The 14,915-nt window shown below is 41.4% G+C and overlaps 1 protein-coding gene across 3 annotated transcripts in view; it reads right to left on the bottom strand.

Moving 5' to 3' along the window:
• The window catches only part of LOC116939112 (protein phosphatase Slingshot homolog 2-like), a 59,278-nt gene that overhangs the window by 19,683 nt on the left and 24,680 nt on the right, over positions 1-14,915 (bottom strand). For 2 of the 3 annotated variants that reach the window (XM_032947072.2, XM_032947073.2), the window contains one exon: positions 4,686-4,789. In XM_032947072.2, coding sequence (XP_032802963.1) covers positions 4,686-4,789 — 104 coding nt within the window. Of the gene's footprint in view, positions 1-4,685; positions 4,790-14,415; positions 14,746-14,915 lie in introns of all 3 variants that reach the window. The other variant, XM_032947070.2, reaches the window with a different exon arrangement.

The raw sequence follows: 14,915 nt of genomic DNA on the forward strand, positions 1-14,915 counted from the left end.
CGCGACAACGTGAGGGGTGATGAAGGGAGTGGGGGGGGGGGTTATGCGTTTGTATGTAGAACTTATTCGCACTGTATGTAGCCAAACTTGATTTGAAGCTTTCGTGACTGCAGGAATTACTCTTTGGTTCTTTCGGTAAAGTAACGTAGCAAGAAAAATAATTAAATAATAGAATACGACGTTTCGATTGCAACACAAGCAACCGTCATTAGGTGTGTCTCTGTGTTGTCTCTCTCTGCTTGTGTGTGTCTGTGTGTCTCCGTGTGTGTGTTTTGTCCCTCTCTCAAATTTAGTTCCACCCGATTGCTTGTGTTGCAATCAAAACGTCGTATTCTATTATTTAATTTATTTTCTTTGTATGTAGCCAACCGTGCTAATCGAAGGTGCGGGGGCAAAGGACAACAAACTAAACACAAAAAGCAGTTCTAAAAAACGAGTGTGCAATCTAGAATTAAAAGCGGATAGCTCCGGTGGCTTCCTAATATTTAAAGGAAGAGCGTTCCAGACGGCCGCAGAGGCGCATCTGAAAGCCCGCGTTACCGTGATCGTCATCTGTTCTCGAGCAACTGTGAGCAGATGTTTAAGCTTTGAGAGTCGGAGAGAGGAGGAGTAGTCTTGGGTGAGACCATATGCGGCGGCGTCTGCTGTGAAGATGCTGCAGAGTGGTGTGACAAAACTGTGACCACACCTGGGTGGATGGAGGCTGTGATGGAAATCGTGGCAAGAGTTCTCAGTACAAAGTTGCACGCGACTGTTGTTATAAAATATACATTTAAAGTTGAGGTAATTGCATAAACATCGTCTTGCAGGGTTTGCTAAGGCTTGAAACACTGAAAGTTTATCGAGACTAGGGTGGTTAAACACACCCTGCATGCGTGTGTATAGACGTGGCGTACAGTGCAGGTAAAATAATCCAGTTTTTGAGAAACATTCGTGGTTTGGATTCAATTGTTTCCACAGCAGATGTGTCTCGACGTCCCGTCGCCCTCACCCGTCACAACTCGCCCCCACCCCCCCCCATTTCCTCTTCCTCAATACGTCTTCTTTCCAAAACACCACATTTCTGCAAAGATGCCAGCGTTCAAAATACTCCACGCGATGTTAACTACACTTCCCCGCACTCAACAAAGTCTGTTATTCAGTCTCTAGCTTGAACTTTTAAAACAAGACACTTATCGGAGCCATCTAGAAATGTTAAGTGTAGGTACGGGGTACGTAAAGGTGCAGCACCTCATTCCAATGCTGCCAAAATGCTGGTGGCTTATACTCTTGTGATGAGTCCAAATTAGAACTAAACCAGTCCATAGTTGCCTTTGCCTGCAGCGCGGCTTGCTGTCAGCCGGTCACATTTTCTTTAATGATATTCTGATGGCGATTTCAGACCAGGGGACCACAATGCACTTCTACGGGAAATGCTGATGGGGTGTTTATGCATATGCACACATTGCCGTGTGCTTTCTGCACGCTGCCGTCTTATTTGAAATGTATGCTTTTCCAGCCTGCAATAATTATTCTGTCCTGATGGGGGTCTTTCTCGTCATTTACATATTTGATCAACGCGTAAGCGCAGCGAGGTAGATAAAAGCTGGTCTTTAACAACACAACGCGAGGCACAGATGGTACGAGCAAATACTGCAGATAGCCAACAGAGTAATATAAATACAATCCGTCAATGTTGTGTTTCAACTTCAGTACAGCGCAAGAGAACACATTTCCAAACACCATTATTTTAACATTACGCCCCAGTGAACAGATCCCGTGCAAGGATGAAGCCAATGAGCATTCTTTGTTCCCCTTGCAAAGAAAAGAGTCACTTCAAATTAATCCCGAGCACATTTAATCACGGGTGAAAAATAAATAATTGTGGGTGGAAAAGGGGCGGATTTCACGCAACAATAAGCAACGAAAGTACTTCAGGGCTACTTGCATAAAAAAAAGAACAGTACACAGCCACCAAACCTTTAAAAAAAAACACGCAGCAATTAAATTATTGCATTTAACATTACACGACTGATAACTGTTTTTTTGTACGACCTAACCAAAAATAATCCCAATTATGAATCGTGAAATTGGTCATGAAAGCCTAAATATAAAATTAACAGTACATATTACTTAATCTATTCACCAAGTTAATTTCATACAAACGTTTATTATTTTATAATGAGGTAAGTGGCGGGCAGCCGAAACTTTTCAGCACCTTTCACGTTTGAGATTATTCAAATTATATTTAAAGACAGACAACATTTATTAAAACGCGTGCCCAATTATGCAAGAATCCACGGAAGTTCGTGTACTCTTCATTAAGGATATTAAACATTGTAAGGTTAAGATCGTTTTTGATTCGATAGCAGAATAAATACTTATTCAAGAACATTGATACATGCGCGCGTTGTACCGTATGTACATACCATACCAACCTTCAAAATCATGGTTTAATAATTTAAAGAAAATTACATACTTTGTCATGAAAATTTAAACTGGACCAAACTTTCAAGTTACACATTTTAAATGAAAAATGTTTATAAAAAAATATTGTTTACATGAATATTTGTTCTAGATAAGCATGTAAATTCATGACAAATAACAATAATAAGCATTTGTCCCATTAAATTATTTTAAAAAATGTTTTATATAATAATACTTGTTACGTTACCAACTCTGTGTGTTAACAGATTAAATATCATTTTTAAAAGTTAACCAACATTTTAGTGAAATTATTAGATCCTATAACGTGTAAAAGGAGGTATTAAACATGGTAGCAATGAATACACATGTAACCCAATCCCTATAACACCTTGAACATAAGGCATTTTAACCACACACCACGTTCTGCGCTACCCACATTTTTACTCCTAACAACGACAGACACGTTTTAAACTTCATACAACGCCTTTTAAAACACTATTTCAACGCTACTAACTTCCAATATTAATTTTGTAAGTATGCTCAATATGCGGGCAACTGCATGTTAATAAATAACTTTACAATTACAAACTGACAAAAAAGGGCAACACTAGAGATACTTAACAAACAAAGTTGGGTAGTATGTTCAGCGGAAGCAGATTTTTGTTTTCCCTCTCAACTCTAAACCCGTGTGACTTGCGGCACACGTGGCCCGATCAGGGAATTGTCAGTGATCAGCCGGGGGTTGTTTACAAGCAAGGCTGGCGCAAAAAAAAAAAAATCAGTCCTGAAGAGCTCAAGTACCACAGTGAAATACCCGCACAGACCCCAGCCTGCCAAGCAAAGGCACTCTGCGTTATTTCTCATCTATTGCTTATGCAAGTATTAGAGGCAACCTTTTGTGGCCTGGACATGAGCTTCAATGCGTATAAAGGATCATTATTAAAGTGTAGAGGGTTCTTACGATTTAGCAGGTTACACAGGCCAGATGTGATCTTTTCTCCGCTTGTTCATTAATGAAAGGAAAGGGAACAAAAAAGAACCTGTTGTGTCAAGTGTGTCCCAGAGTTGAATGTTCGACTGCTATTATACAAAACACAAACGCACAGGAGGTATGAAAATGGTGCTGGAGTCAGCTCTTTTACAACTCACCCACCCCCCCCCCCCTTTAAGTTAGCTTCTTCATAATCACAGCATGTACAATTATACTGAGGATTATTTTCGTGCACTAAGACAAAGAGTATGGAAAACATTCCAACATGCTGTACTTCGAAAAGTTTTTCAGTCGGGCTCTTGACAACAATAAGATTACACTTTCACAAGTTGCCATCAGCCTTCTTGTGTCCACCGCTGGATGAAAGCCTTTCCAACGTTGCCGTAATGGTAGAATCCATATCGCAAGTGACACAAGCTGATCTCATTGCACTATGTCCGTGGTGACCATCCTGTTTGGGCATGCTCACTCCTTAAAACTGCCATTCTGTCATCAGTCTTGTGCATCTGCTATCATGCCTTTAAGCAATGTCCGGCTCAAGCCCACTTCACGCTTCTAAAGTCAAGGTGTTCCTACTTTGTGATTTGTCCTCTGAGCCACGTGTCAACTCTTTCTGCCTCTCATTGCAACACCCAGCGTGCATCTCTCCAAGATTGTTTGAGTATGTTTCAGCTTTTGTTCCATGTTCTTTGTCAGATTACACGGTTTCAATCCACACATTATGGCACGTAATGTCAACTGACCGAAAACGTTCTTCTTTAAGGACATTTGGTACGCCGCTTTTTATTGTCGAATATTTATTCTTTTAAAAAGTGCTCCAACGTCTTCTCGCTCGACTCTTGATTTCACCATTTTAACTTGTCAACTTACAGTAATTGCCCTAGATATACGTGCTCTGATGTGGTTTCCTTTCAACAATTATGTTCTCTTCCACAGCCAACTAACTGTACGTGACTTTAAGTTTCGCTCCTCAATCTTTATCCGCAATTATTTGCATTCTTTGCCAAGTGTTTTGTGCCTCAAATGTACACGTAGTTCGTCAACATTGGTTGTGATTATGTTGTGAGCAAAATCTGAGATGGCTAATACGTCCACCCTTTCCGCGTATTATTTTCACGGGGTGTACTTACAAAATAATAAACGTGCCTCGATTTTATCTTAAAATTAGTTTTATACGTTTGGATTATTTAAAATGGGGGCGGGGGGGGAACAGACTGATTGAGATTATTAATTCTGTACAGCATCGGTTAAAGTTGGTCGACTGTAGTTTTTTTTTTGTCTCCATTACCTGCATGTTTGCTTCGCCGGTGACTTGCTCGTGGTGATGTAGTTCCATTTCCACGCGGTAGAAAGAGTGCTGCTCCTTTCACCGTAAAGAAGCTCTCGCTCAGGCTGAAATTCACAAAAGCACAAACATGCACGTGTAAGGATTTACGCAACGAGTTCTTTGCAAGGAGGAGTTAATGCACTCTAGGATGGGGAACTCGGAGAGACGTTGCGGCCAATCTTAGGGGGCAAGTTGGGTTACGAGAGCATCGTTCAATATCCTTCTCGTGAAAAAGTGTTGTGGAATTTTTGACGTAGTCAACTTGTGTAGGGATACAACTTACTCCACATGTAAAAGAAACTAAAATATACAATAATGACACTTACCGATTTAAATGTATATTCCACAATTTAAATCAGTGAGAATTTGAAATGGGTACAATTATTTAAGATCGATAAAAAAAATGTGATGATCGTTTAATAAAAAAACGACAAAGATTGAACGTGGTTTCAAGGGCATCCGTACAAGTAAAGTAGCCCGACTTTGTATGATAAAGTTGTAGCAAATTTTAAAATGGAGTAAAAAATTTTTAGATCATGTGAATTAATGTGCAGACACAAATGTTTACATCATGTTCATGTGCCCACTAGTATTGCAGGAGCTGGCTATAAAGAGATGGAAGGATCAAAAAGGTTAACTCTTACACCTCTTAAAAGATTAAGTTCAAAGTGAAGTCTACAGGGAAAGCACCATCAAAAGGGTGTTTACCTAATCACTGCGGGGTTATCTCAAAGCTCCAAGCAAAAAAAACCCCTAGTGAGGCCACAACCACCTCCGCCTGGCCACTTGTCAAATATCGAGCTTTAACCAGCGATGATATATCTTTGCAAATGACACGCACACATCCTGTAGTATGTTGAGACTAAAGTATTCAAAACAACTAATATCTTACATCTTACTAGGTTAGCTATTATACAAGTACCATGCAACACTGGAAGAGGTTTTCATATTGTACAGTTCACGATAGCTTAACAGGCCAAAGCATTTATTGCTTTGAGTCTTTGAGAAGCACATATATCACGAGAGTTGGTTTATATTCACAATGCACGTCATCAGCAATGGCAAGACAATTGTAAGCTATGTTCATAGTTATCTAATCGTAACATTAAAAAAACATCCTTTCTAGTGATTCTACTGTCACAATTCCGTGGCAAGCTTAAACGCAAGAAATAAATATTAAGAATTATTACCTTTAGCATTGCAGCAAACAATAAACGTAGCCCCTTTTGTGGCTGCAGGGGTCATATGAATACAGAATGTATGCGAATCGGAAAAAATCGATAATTACAAGCACAGTTCAATACCTTCATCCTAAGCATTGGAATATATTTGAATCGATGAATTGATGTATCACTACAGCCATAGTGCCTAATGAACCACACAGCACCAAAACATGCTTCCTTTAGAACTGTGCAATCATAATAAACATTTCACATCGAAGGTATCGCAAAGCAAATGTTGAAGCGAGTTACCAGACAACTCCTAAACAGGGACACACAGTCCTTCATAGGGTACAACTCAACTCCCCAGTGATTGAGTAATCTTTTTTCCAAAGCAATGGAAACAAATACCAGTATGCAGTACATCCAGCACAAGTTCCAGCATTTATGCCACTCATACGGACACTTATATAATGCCAAAAGCATGGCGTTAAAAGACCAATACACTATTAGCACAAGTAAATTCATACCAAACAAGTTAAAGCGATGCCCCCACTTAAGCCTGTGTGAGATCGTAACCATTTCTTGTTTAAAGTCCAAAGCCAGCGGTGGAAATTCCACATTCCTATGGTGGTATCGAAAAAAAGAAAGTCAGTCCCTTGTCTATCAACTGATGAATGAAGTCCTTCCCATGCCAGTCAGGGGTTGTAAGACCATACTTCACCACGCTGGTCATTGCGGGTTGGTGAAGGCGGAGGGGAGAGGGGGGGAGCCCAGGCCAGTTCGGCCACCACTCACCACTGACGATGACCGTATCCGGAAATCAATCTCTGGTCACCGAGCTTGGGGACCTTAGTGCTCTAGGCCCACTGCACCATCGCTAATGGTGGCGAGTATATCTCAGGGGCCGGCAACCAAAACAGCAAGAGATATTTGTTTTTCGAATTCAGTAAAAAAAAAACACCTCTAAATATCAAGAGCCGCAACAATTCATGTGAACTACAAGACGGCCCTTAATAAATGACGTCATGAATCGGTCCTTAAAGAGCCACATGCGGATCCGGAGCTGCAGGTTCCCGACCCCTGATGTATCCATAATAAATACATCGCAAAAGCACTCTTCACTTTCAACATTGGTACTTATTTAATAGATCCTGAGGGGTAAGAGAACTCAATTGAAACCCACCAACAAAGTGAACCTGTGACCTCCTAATTACAAGCTGTACACTCTGATAAACAAACATCACAGAGCCACATACAACCCCTATAGATTGCAAGTACTATTTACCTGAATACCTTTCATCAACGAAAAGGCAATCAATTGTTTTCTCTCATAACAACTTATAATCAGGTTGCTCCGCGAAAATTAAGAAGTCAATTCAACGGCTAAGCAAATAAATGAAATTGCTGAGTCAACGCTGGAAAAAAAAAACTTCACGGAACCACTAATTTTTCAGCACTGTCACTTTAATAAAGCCCTTCAAAGACACAGGCGTCGCTCGGGAGCAAAGTATACAACACTGTGCTGAACCATAGTTGAGAATGACAGGCGATATGTATCTCTACACAGGTCAGACACAGACACTTATAAACATTCATTATGCCAATCTTTACTGGGAACCCGCCGCAGCAGTGAGTGACCCACAAGCAGACTATATATATGCACCATCTAAAACTGGCCTAGCAACACACTAATAATAGAAGTCCCTGGTCCTTTTTGGCAACACAAAATTGCAGAATGTTAATTCGGACTTGATTTCTCTTTTAATCCATCTGTGGGATTGATTTTGTTTTTGTCCCCAATCATGCTAAGAGATCATGCTAAGAGACATTCCATCGAGAACTCTCAAAGAGCAGTGTATTACCCTGTGTTAGACAACGGCCTGCAGAAGTTGATATCACAGTGTTCTTGGGGACCACGATGAGAACATCAACTCATTGGATTTGAGCACCCACTTTAATGGACATCTTGCCTCGACATCCAGCAGTGGCAGCTCAGCACTGTCCTCTTAGCCATGCGGTCACCTCAACTGTTGGATATTCCATTCATCGTGAGTATAAAAAGTGACAATTTTGTAATGCCTTAGAATTTAATGTGAAATGTACCATTTTGATTATCTGAAGTGACCGAATTGAGTATAATTAGGTTAATCAGTTGGGCTTGGGAAATGAATGACGAAAGGGATAATAGTATCATCTGAAATATCAGGAAATGCAACAACTGTGTCACATTAAATGAGCCACAATACCTTGCTGATCTCGTCAAGAAGCTAAACCATCACTCGGATTCCGGTCATCCTCACAGTGGCTTTTGGCTAGCCATCAAACAGACAGTCACTGCATCGCGCGCTTTCAGATGTGCTTCTGTGGCCATCTGGAAATGCTGGCGCTTTGCACTTTTAAATTCAGATTGAAAACTCATTTCATTATAACTGCTTTGTTTAAATCTTGACTTAAAGCTTGCTTTGTTTAATTATTACAAGTCCAATTTAGCCAAAGTTCATGTTGATTCGCACGGTTGTCTACGTACGGTGTGAAAGAAGTTCAACATATATACATACACTGCATAATGTGTAAAATGATGCTGCATGATATCGTACTATGGCAAAGCACAAAGTCCCATGCCACAATATTCTAACAACATTGCTTGAAACATTTATGCAATTACAGCAGCTGAGAATTTTGTAATTAAATCAAGACACCTCATCATTGACAAGTAACCCAAAACCAATATCACAGAGCTGAATGTTAAAGTGCATGTGTGAGCCTGAAGCAAAACATGAACCAAAAGTCAGCAGAAAAGTTCATGCAATGACCAGCTCACCTAAGTGTTTTTAAGTGTCACAAGAGACAGTGGTTTTGCACTCGAACGATCATGGGGACACTGACCTTCTGTATCCAGCGTTAAGCCAGTTGTGGAAAGTCTACATTCCTATGGTGGCGGCGAGTATATCTTACAAGACAACATCTGTGTAAGCGGTGCCAAGGTGATGAGATGTTAACGCCCGTGCTAGGTATACAGGAGGTCGTGGGTTCGATTCCGACCCTGACGCTTGTATATTCGGAGTTAGCATGTCTCTCTCCCCGTGGTAGCGTGGATTTTTCTCCAGGTCCTCCGGTTTTTCCTTCCGCATTGAGAACCATGCGTTTAGAGTATTTGGCTGCTATAAATTTCCACATAGGTCACTTCGTTGAGCTATGATTTGTGGCCAGGTCGCTTCAGAAAAAGAGCTATATAGCTCAGTGAGCCTTACCTGGTTAAATAAAAAAATTGTTTAGTTTAGGGAATGTTATTCAATCGCAACTGTTAACTATCTTAAGTTCTAGGATTACTAAAACTAGATTCACCGTAAAGAACTGGTCAGTATTCGTAGCCTTACATTTTTTGAAGAGCTACAAGTTTATATACAGCAGTTGTCCTTGGGCATGAGTCAATATGGTCTTGTTTACAGTCGCCTCCTTGTCTCGGAAACAATGGCATGCTAGTTTGTGTCCTTATGACTGCCACCATTGAAAGTGAGCTGCATTGCTCAGCAACAGCAGAAACGCCTTAAAAAAGAGTTGAGTGTGCCCAATTGTGTATTTAAAAGATGTAATAGCATTCTTTACATGACTTAGCCAATGTCTGAAAATATCACGGACAAGTTTTCCAATAAAATGTCCTAGTGGTGTCCACATATTTAAAATCCTTCCCCTGCAACGAATGGGCCTTTGCATTTTACGTCTCGGCTCCATCAAAGTCGAATGATACAGAATTACACAAAAAAGATCCCCCGTATAGCCTTAACAGACTGTAGGGGCAAGTGCTGTTAGCGAGCACCTATGAAGGCCAGCACAGCACACGAGGGGGTGGGTGGCCAACACCACGCCCGGCCGCCTTTGTCTCCCCAGTGGCAATGTTTACATATCGCACCAGGTACTCATTTGAGGCTGAGTCGACCTAGGGGAGGCCCAGGACCGGTTCAGATAATCGTCACTGGGTGTTGGCCGTGAGCGGGAATCGAACCCGGGTCGCCAGGTTCGTAGCGCAGCGCGCTAACCACTACACCACCGCTCCCCAAAGTGTCAGTGTCACACACATGCACAGTGTCACACACATGCACAGTGTCACACACATGCACAGTGTCACACACATGCACAGTGTCACACACATGCACAGTGTCACACACATGTACAGTGTCACACACATGCACAGTGTCACACACATGCACAGTGTCACACACATGCACAGTGTCACACACATGTACAGTGTCACACACATGCACAGTGTCACACACATGCACAGTGTCACACACATGCACAGTGTCACACACATGTACAGTGTCACACACATGTACAGTGTCACACACATGCACAGTGTCACACACATGTACAGTGTCACACACATGCACAGTGTCACACACATGCACAGTGTCACACACATGCACAGTGTCACACACATGTACAGTGTCACACACATGCACAGTGTCACACACATGCACAGTGTCACACACATGCACAGTGTCACACACATGTACAGTGTCACACACATGCACAGTGTCACACACATGCACAGTGTCACACACATGTACATATACACAATTTACAGTACTAAGTAAATTACTGTACTTGACCAGCAAATGGATTTGACTAATCAGCCAGGTATGAATAGGTAGGCACAAAGGAACGCATAACACAGTGGGGAGTTCGTTTCCACTCTTTATAAGGGAAGGCTCACCCAGCCGACAGTGCCAACATACACCCTCCTTGCCTGCCTAAATATAGGGAAGGTATGATCCGTGTGGCATAGCTGGAAGGTTTACCCTTCCAACGATATCGCATAAGCTCAGCAGTAGGCATGTTAATTGAACAGTAATAACTGTACTTTATAGTAGTCATGAAGTTGACTCTCGTACCTGTACATGTAAAGAGCATTTCTGTAAATCCACCGCTGGATGAGAGGCCTCCCCACACCATGCCAACCATGGTGTGGGGGTTATTTGACCATACTCCTTCACGCTGGTCCGTGTGGTTTGGTGAAAGTGCGGTGGAGTGCAGAAGCGTGGATTTCGCAGCAATGCCATCCACCACCCACAATGCCTCCTACGATTACTACGCCTGTCTTTAAGGCATGATAGTCACCCATCCAGGCGATGTCCAGCCTCCATCCACCCTGCTTATAATCCCAGCTCTGACGGGATCGGTTACATTCTGGGTGATCTGTACTTTAAATGAACAAAAGAAAAATACAATTCAGTAAATGCTTTCACCGGTCTGTCAGAAAGGGAAAACTAGATGGAACTCACCGAACACACAATTGAGAAGTGAAAACATAACATCATAGGAATGTTTTCAAATTGGAAAGGTAGTTGTATACAGGTCTACAGGAAAGCAGGCACATTCAATAGACTTTTCAAAAGAGGTCCAACCAGCTACTAATCCTGTACAGCTGGTTTTTAGACGACAGTAAAAACGATCCATGCTTTTAAAATCCATCGTCAGCTCTGAAATACTGTATCGGTGGAACTCATAAAAAAGCAAAAACGGGGAGGGAGAAAGAAAAATGTATGACAATACTTCACTAAAAATCTAATCTTATTTGGGGAAATTGGATTTTCACGTTTCCTTCACTAGATAAACGGTGGCAACTGTTTCAGGTGAAATAAGGTAAAAAAAAATACGACACACACTATATTTCAGAAAAATAAATTAAGCAGGTGACTCACCCTGGATGATTCCTGCAGAAATCACAATCATTCTGTGGGATATCCCAAGTTAAAACCTCCATTCATTGTAATGAGATTCTTACCGGGATTTCTTCCAATGAAGACCCATTGAATATGTCATTCTGGCATGATTCCATTACAAATATTACCTATCTATATATTCAGCTATGATTAGGTTAGCTAGCAATGCATCACTGATTCCAGCTTGACAGAAAATATTACGGGTGATTGATTCCTGATGGCCAGAATCGACTGGTATCAGGATCGCTATCAGCTGGCCGGTATCGCAAATGAATCGTGATGCGTAAAGAATGAGCCATGATTCCAATGGAGACGCCATGACGCTAGCCGCAGGTGCCCTTGCTCTTTGCTTGTTTGCTGCACCGGGCTACACATAGGGTTCCACATCGCCCCCCACCACCACCACCACCACACTTCACCACATTTCCACAATTCTGCCAGGCCCATGATCCAATTCGGAATTAGTTCATCAAATAATCAAATCATGATTCCTGGCTAGGAACGGTGGGAATGTCCCAACTCTTAGTCAGGACCTCGCCAATGTCGACCCGGTGAACGCTCTAATACTTTTGGAATGTTTCGTGACAATTGTTCCATCATGTATTAATCATCAGTTAAAATGTACAATTACACGACAGTGTCCTTATATTTCAGAAATGTATGTTTTATTCATTCAAAACGTTAAGCAGTGCAGCATCAGAGGTAGGTTATATGGAAACTGTATAACACAATGTTAACATGAGTATAATACATAGGATAATTGAAAACCCTTTCTTTTCAAGGCAATGATCAATACAATTGATGATCTATTTAATACAATACAGTACAAGGTTTTTAAAACAAATAAATTAGGCCTCCATTCTATCAATGCAGAATCATTGCGCATTTCCAATAAAGGCATTCAATTAATTGACCCTACTGGACTGCAGTTTTAAGCAGGTTCAGAAAAGTTTGCAGCTGTATCGCTCTCCACCATCGGTTCACACTGGTGGTGGAGACCACAATCTAAATTTCTATTAATATCTCTCACAAATAAGTCACAATAAAGTAACACGATTTACCACGGCTCTATTACAAAATATTGGAAACTTGCCATGTGCAACGACTAATTTGCTTGAATGTATGCAATGGTTTCTCCCTGGAATATCATATATAACAACTCTGATTGAAAAAATCACGCAACAAAAATCGTGCTCTTGTTTGCTTTTAGGCCCAAAAGTCCAACAAGTCACTGGCTGATTTGAAGCAGGACAAATCATGCAGCAGCAATAATTTGTTCTAAAGTTGTTTTCTCTCTCTCTCTCTCTCTGTTTAATCCCAAAAGGGGCATTGTGCTAGCGATGTGGTTACGGCACAATAGAGTCAGCTATTGGGAATCCTGTTTTTTTTTTTCAACTAAAGCTCTTTCCTGTCCAGACTGCAAAAAAAGCCACTGTATGCTGATAAGATGTTCATCTCTTGGACGCGAACTACGCACAACACTCTTGTTGTTTGCGTTGCTTTCAGGCTCAGAACATTGAGAACTTTTGAGGCAAAAAATAATTCAACGACCAATGCCTATTACATAAAATAAAAAATCGCACTGCATGTCATACATGCAGTTAACCGCAAGCCTCAGCGTAAAAAGTTTTCTGTGGGTTCGCGTAAACAGGAACTACTGTGTCTTACATTTGAAGATTGGTGAACTTTTATCGTGACTGCGTTTCAGTTTTAAAGGCAAGCTATGCCCACTTAAACGGTTCAAAATAAATAGTGAAAATGCAGACATGGATATAGCCGAAGTAAAGCGAAATGTTTCATGTACTCTTTACACATTTGCTCTGGTGAAACCTCATCATTATTATGATTAAACAGACTGCCCAGCCTTGAGATAACTATGTAAAGCAGGTCCCATAAAAGTCAAATGCTTACTTAAGAACCATTAACACTGCTCAGGTGAGTGAACATTCTATTGGAAAAAACAATGCCATACAAAGTCACGCAAGTCCATATTCCATCATTTGTTTGGACTATACAGCAGTGTACTTATGACATTACAACAACAACACATTACTAATCCTGGGTTTTTATTATGTAAGAATTTTTGGGGGGGGGTGGGGGATAAAAAAAAAAATCTTTACTCCATGGGAGTACAGTCGTGAATTTTTTTGTTTTTATTTATTGTTGTTTTATACTTTTACGTGACTTTACCGAACAGAACCAAAGAGTATGTACCATAAAGGTTATGGGTGTGATTTTTGTGCACTCCGCTGCATGCACATTCAGGGCATAGTTCCTACCAACAGTCCCGAGAGGGTACGGCTGAGAAAACCCACTGCTGTGGAGGAGTCGTGCTTCCCAACACGCAAAGACTGCGTCATTACGTGTTCCCGTTGCGACCGCCCAATGCCCTCCTGCCACTCCTGGGACAAACAAAAAAAACCCCCACACATAATGACGGAAGCACTTGCTGTGCATCAGTTTTGCGCAATTCTGCCAGCAGTGGATGTCTACAGACTGCAGCTGCTGTGATCTTGCCCAATACGCATCGACAGGCAAGCACAGCGGGTCACAGTTCAGACCAAATCTCTCCCCTATCTGCATCATCGGAAGGCATTCTTTACAATGTTAAAAAGCACAAGAAAACGACGAATAATTGCTCGGCTAACTGCGTGCCAAACGTGAGCTACGTACGTGAAACGACCATTACAAGCGTACTAAATATTTAACGGTAGATAAAAAAAAAATTTTACCATCCCCGCTTTAAGCCAGAGTTGCTTTTAATGCTTTGCACGTAAACAATCGGCACACGACGTCAGTACTTACAGTTGGTTAACGTCACTCTGCACGATGATGGAGTTATCCAGGAAGTATGGCAGCATGCCCAACAAACTGTCGCAGGGCAACGATGGGCCTGACACTGAGACTGAGGAAGGCATGGTAGTCCCCTTGTCCCCGTCCTCTGCACAGAGGACCATAATGCGTGCAAGCAAACTCCGCTGTCTGCTGGCGAATGAAAGAGACCCTAAGCACACCGAGCCCTTCCGCTAGTCAAGCGGGCCTTCAGCATCCCCTTTTGTGGCCTGGCATACAAATGTGTTCCATCCGGACGCTTGACAGTAATTGAATTTCCTCCTCTTCGTCAATCTAAATCCACTTGAAACAAATTGTAATACAGCAAAACCAAACTGAATATACAGGCAGATTGATTTACTTTGGTTTGAAAAAATGCTCGTGTTGAGTAAAAAATTGAAGATCTGCTCTGATAAAAAAACTAAACAACGTTGAAAAAAAACCAGCAAAGCAGACGTTTAAAAGAATTTTTT

Source organism: Petromyzon marinus, chromosome 5 (assembly GCF_048934315.1).
Source record: "Petromyzon marinus isolate PM22_M1 ecotype Great Lakes invasive population chromosome 5, UKy_Petmar_22M1.pri1.0, whole genome shotgun sequence".
Taxonomy (NCBI): Eukaryota; Metazoa; Chordata; class Hyperoartia; order Petromyzontiformes; family Petromyzontidae; genus Petromyzon; species Petromyzon marinus.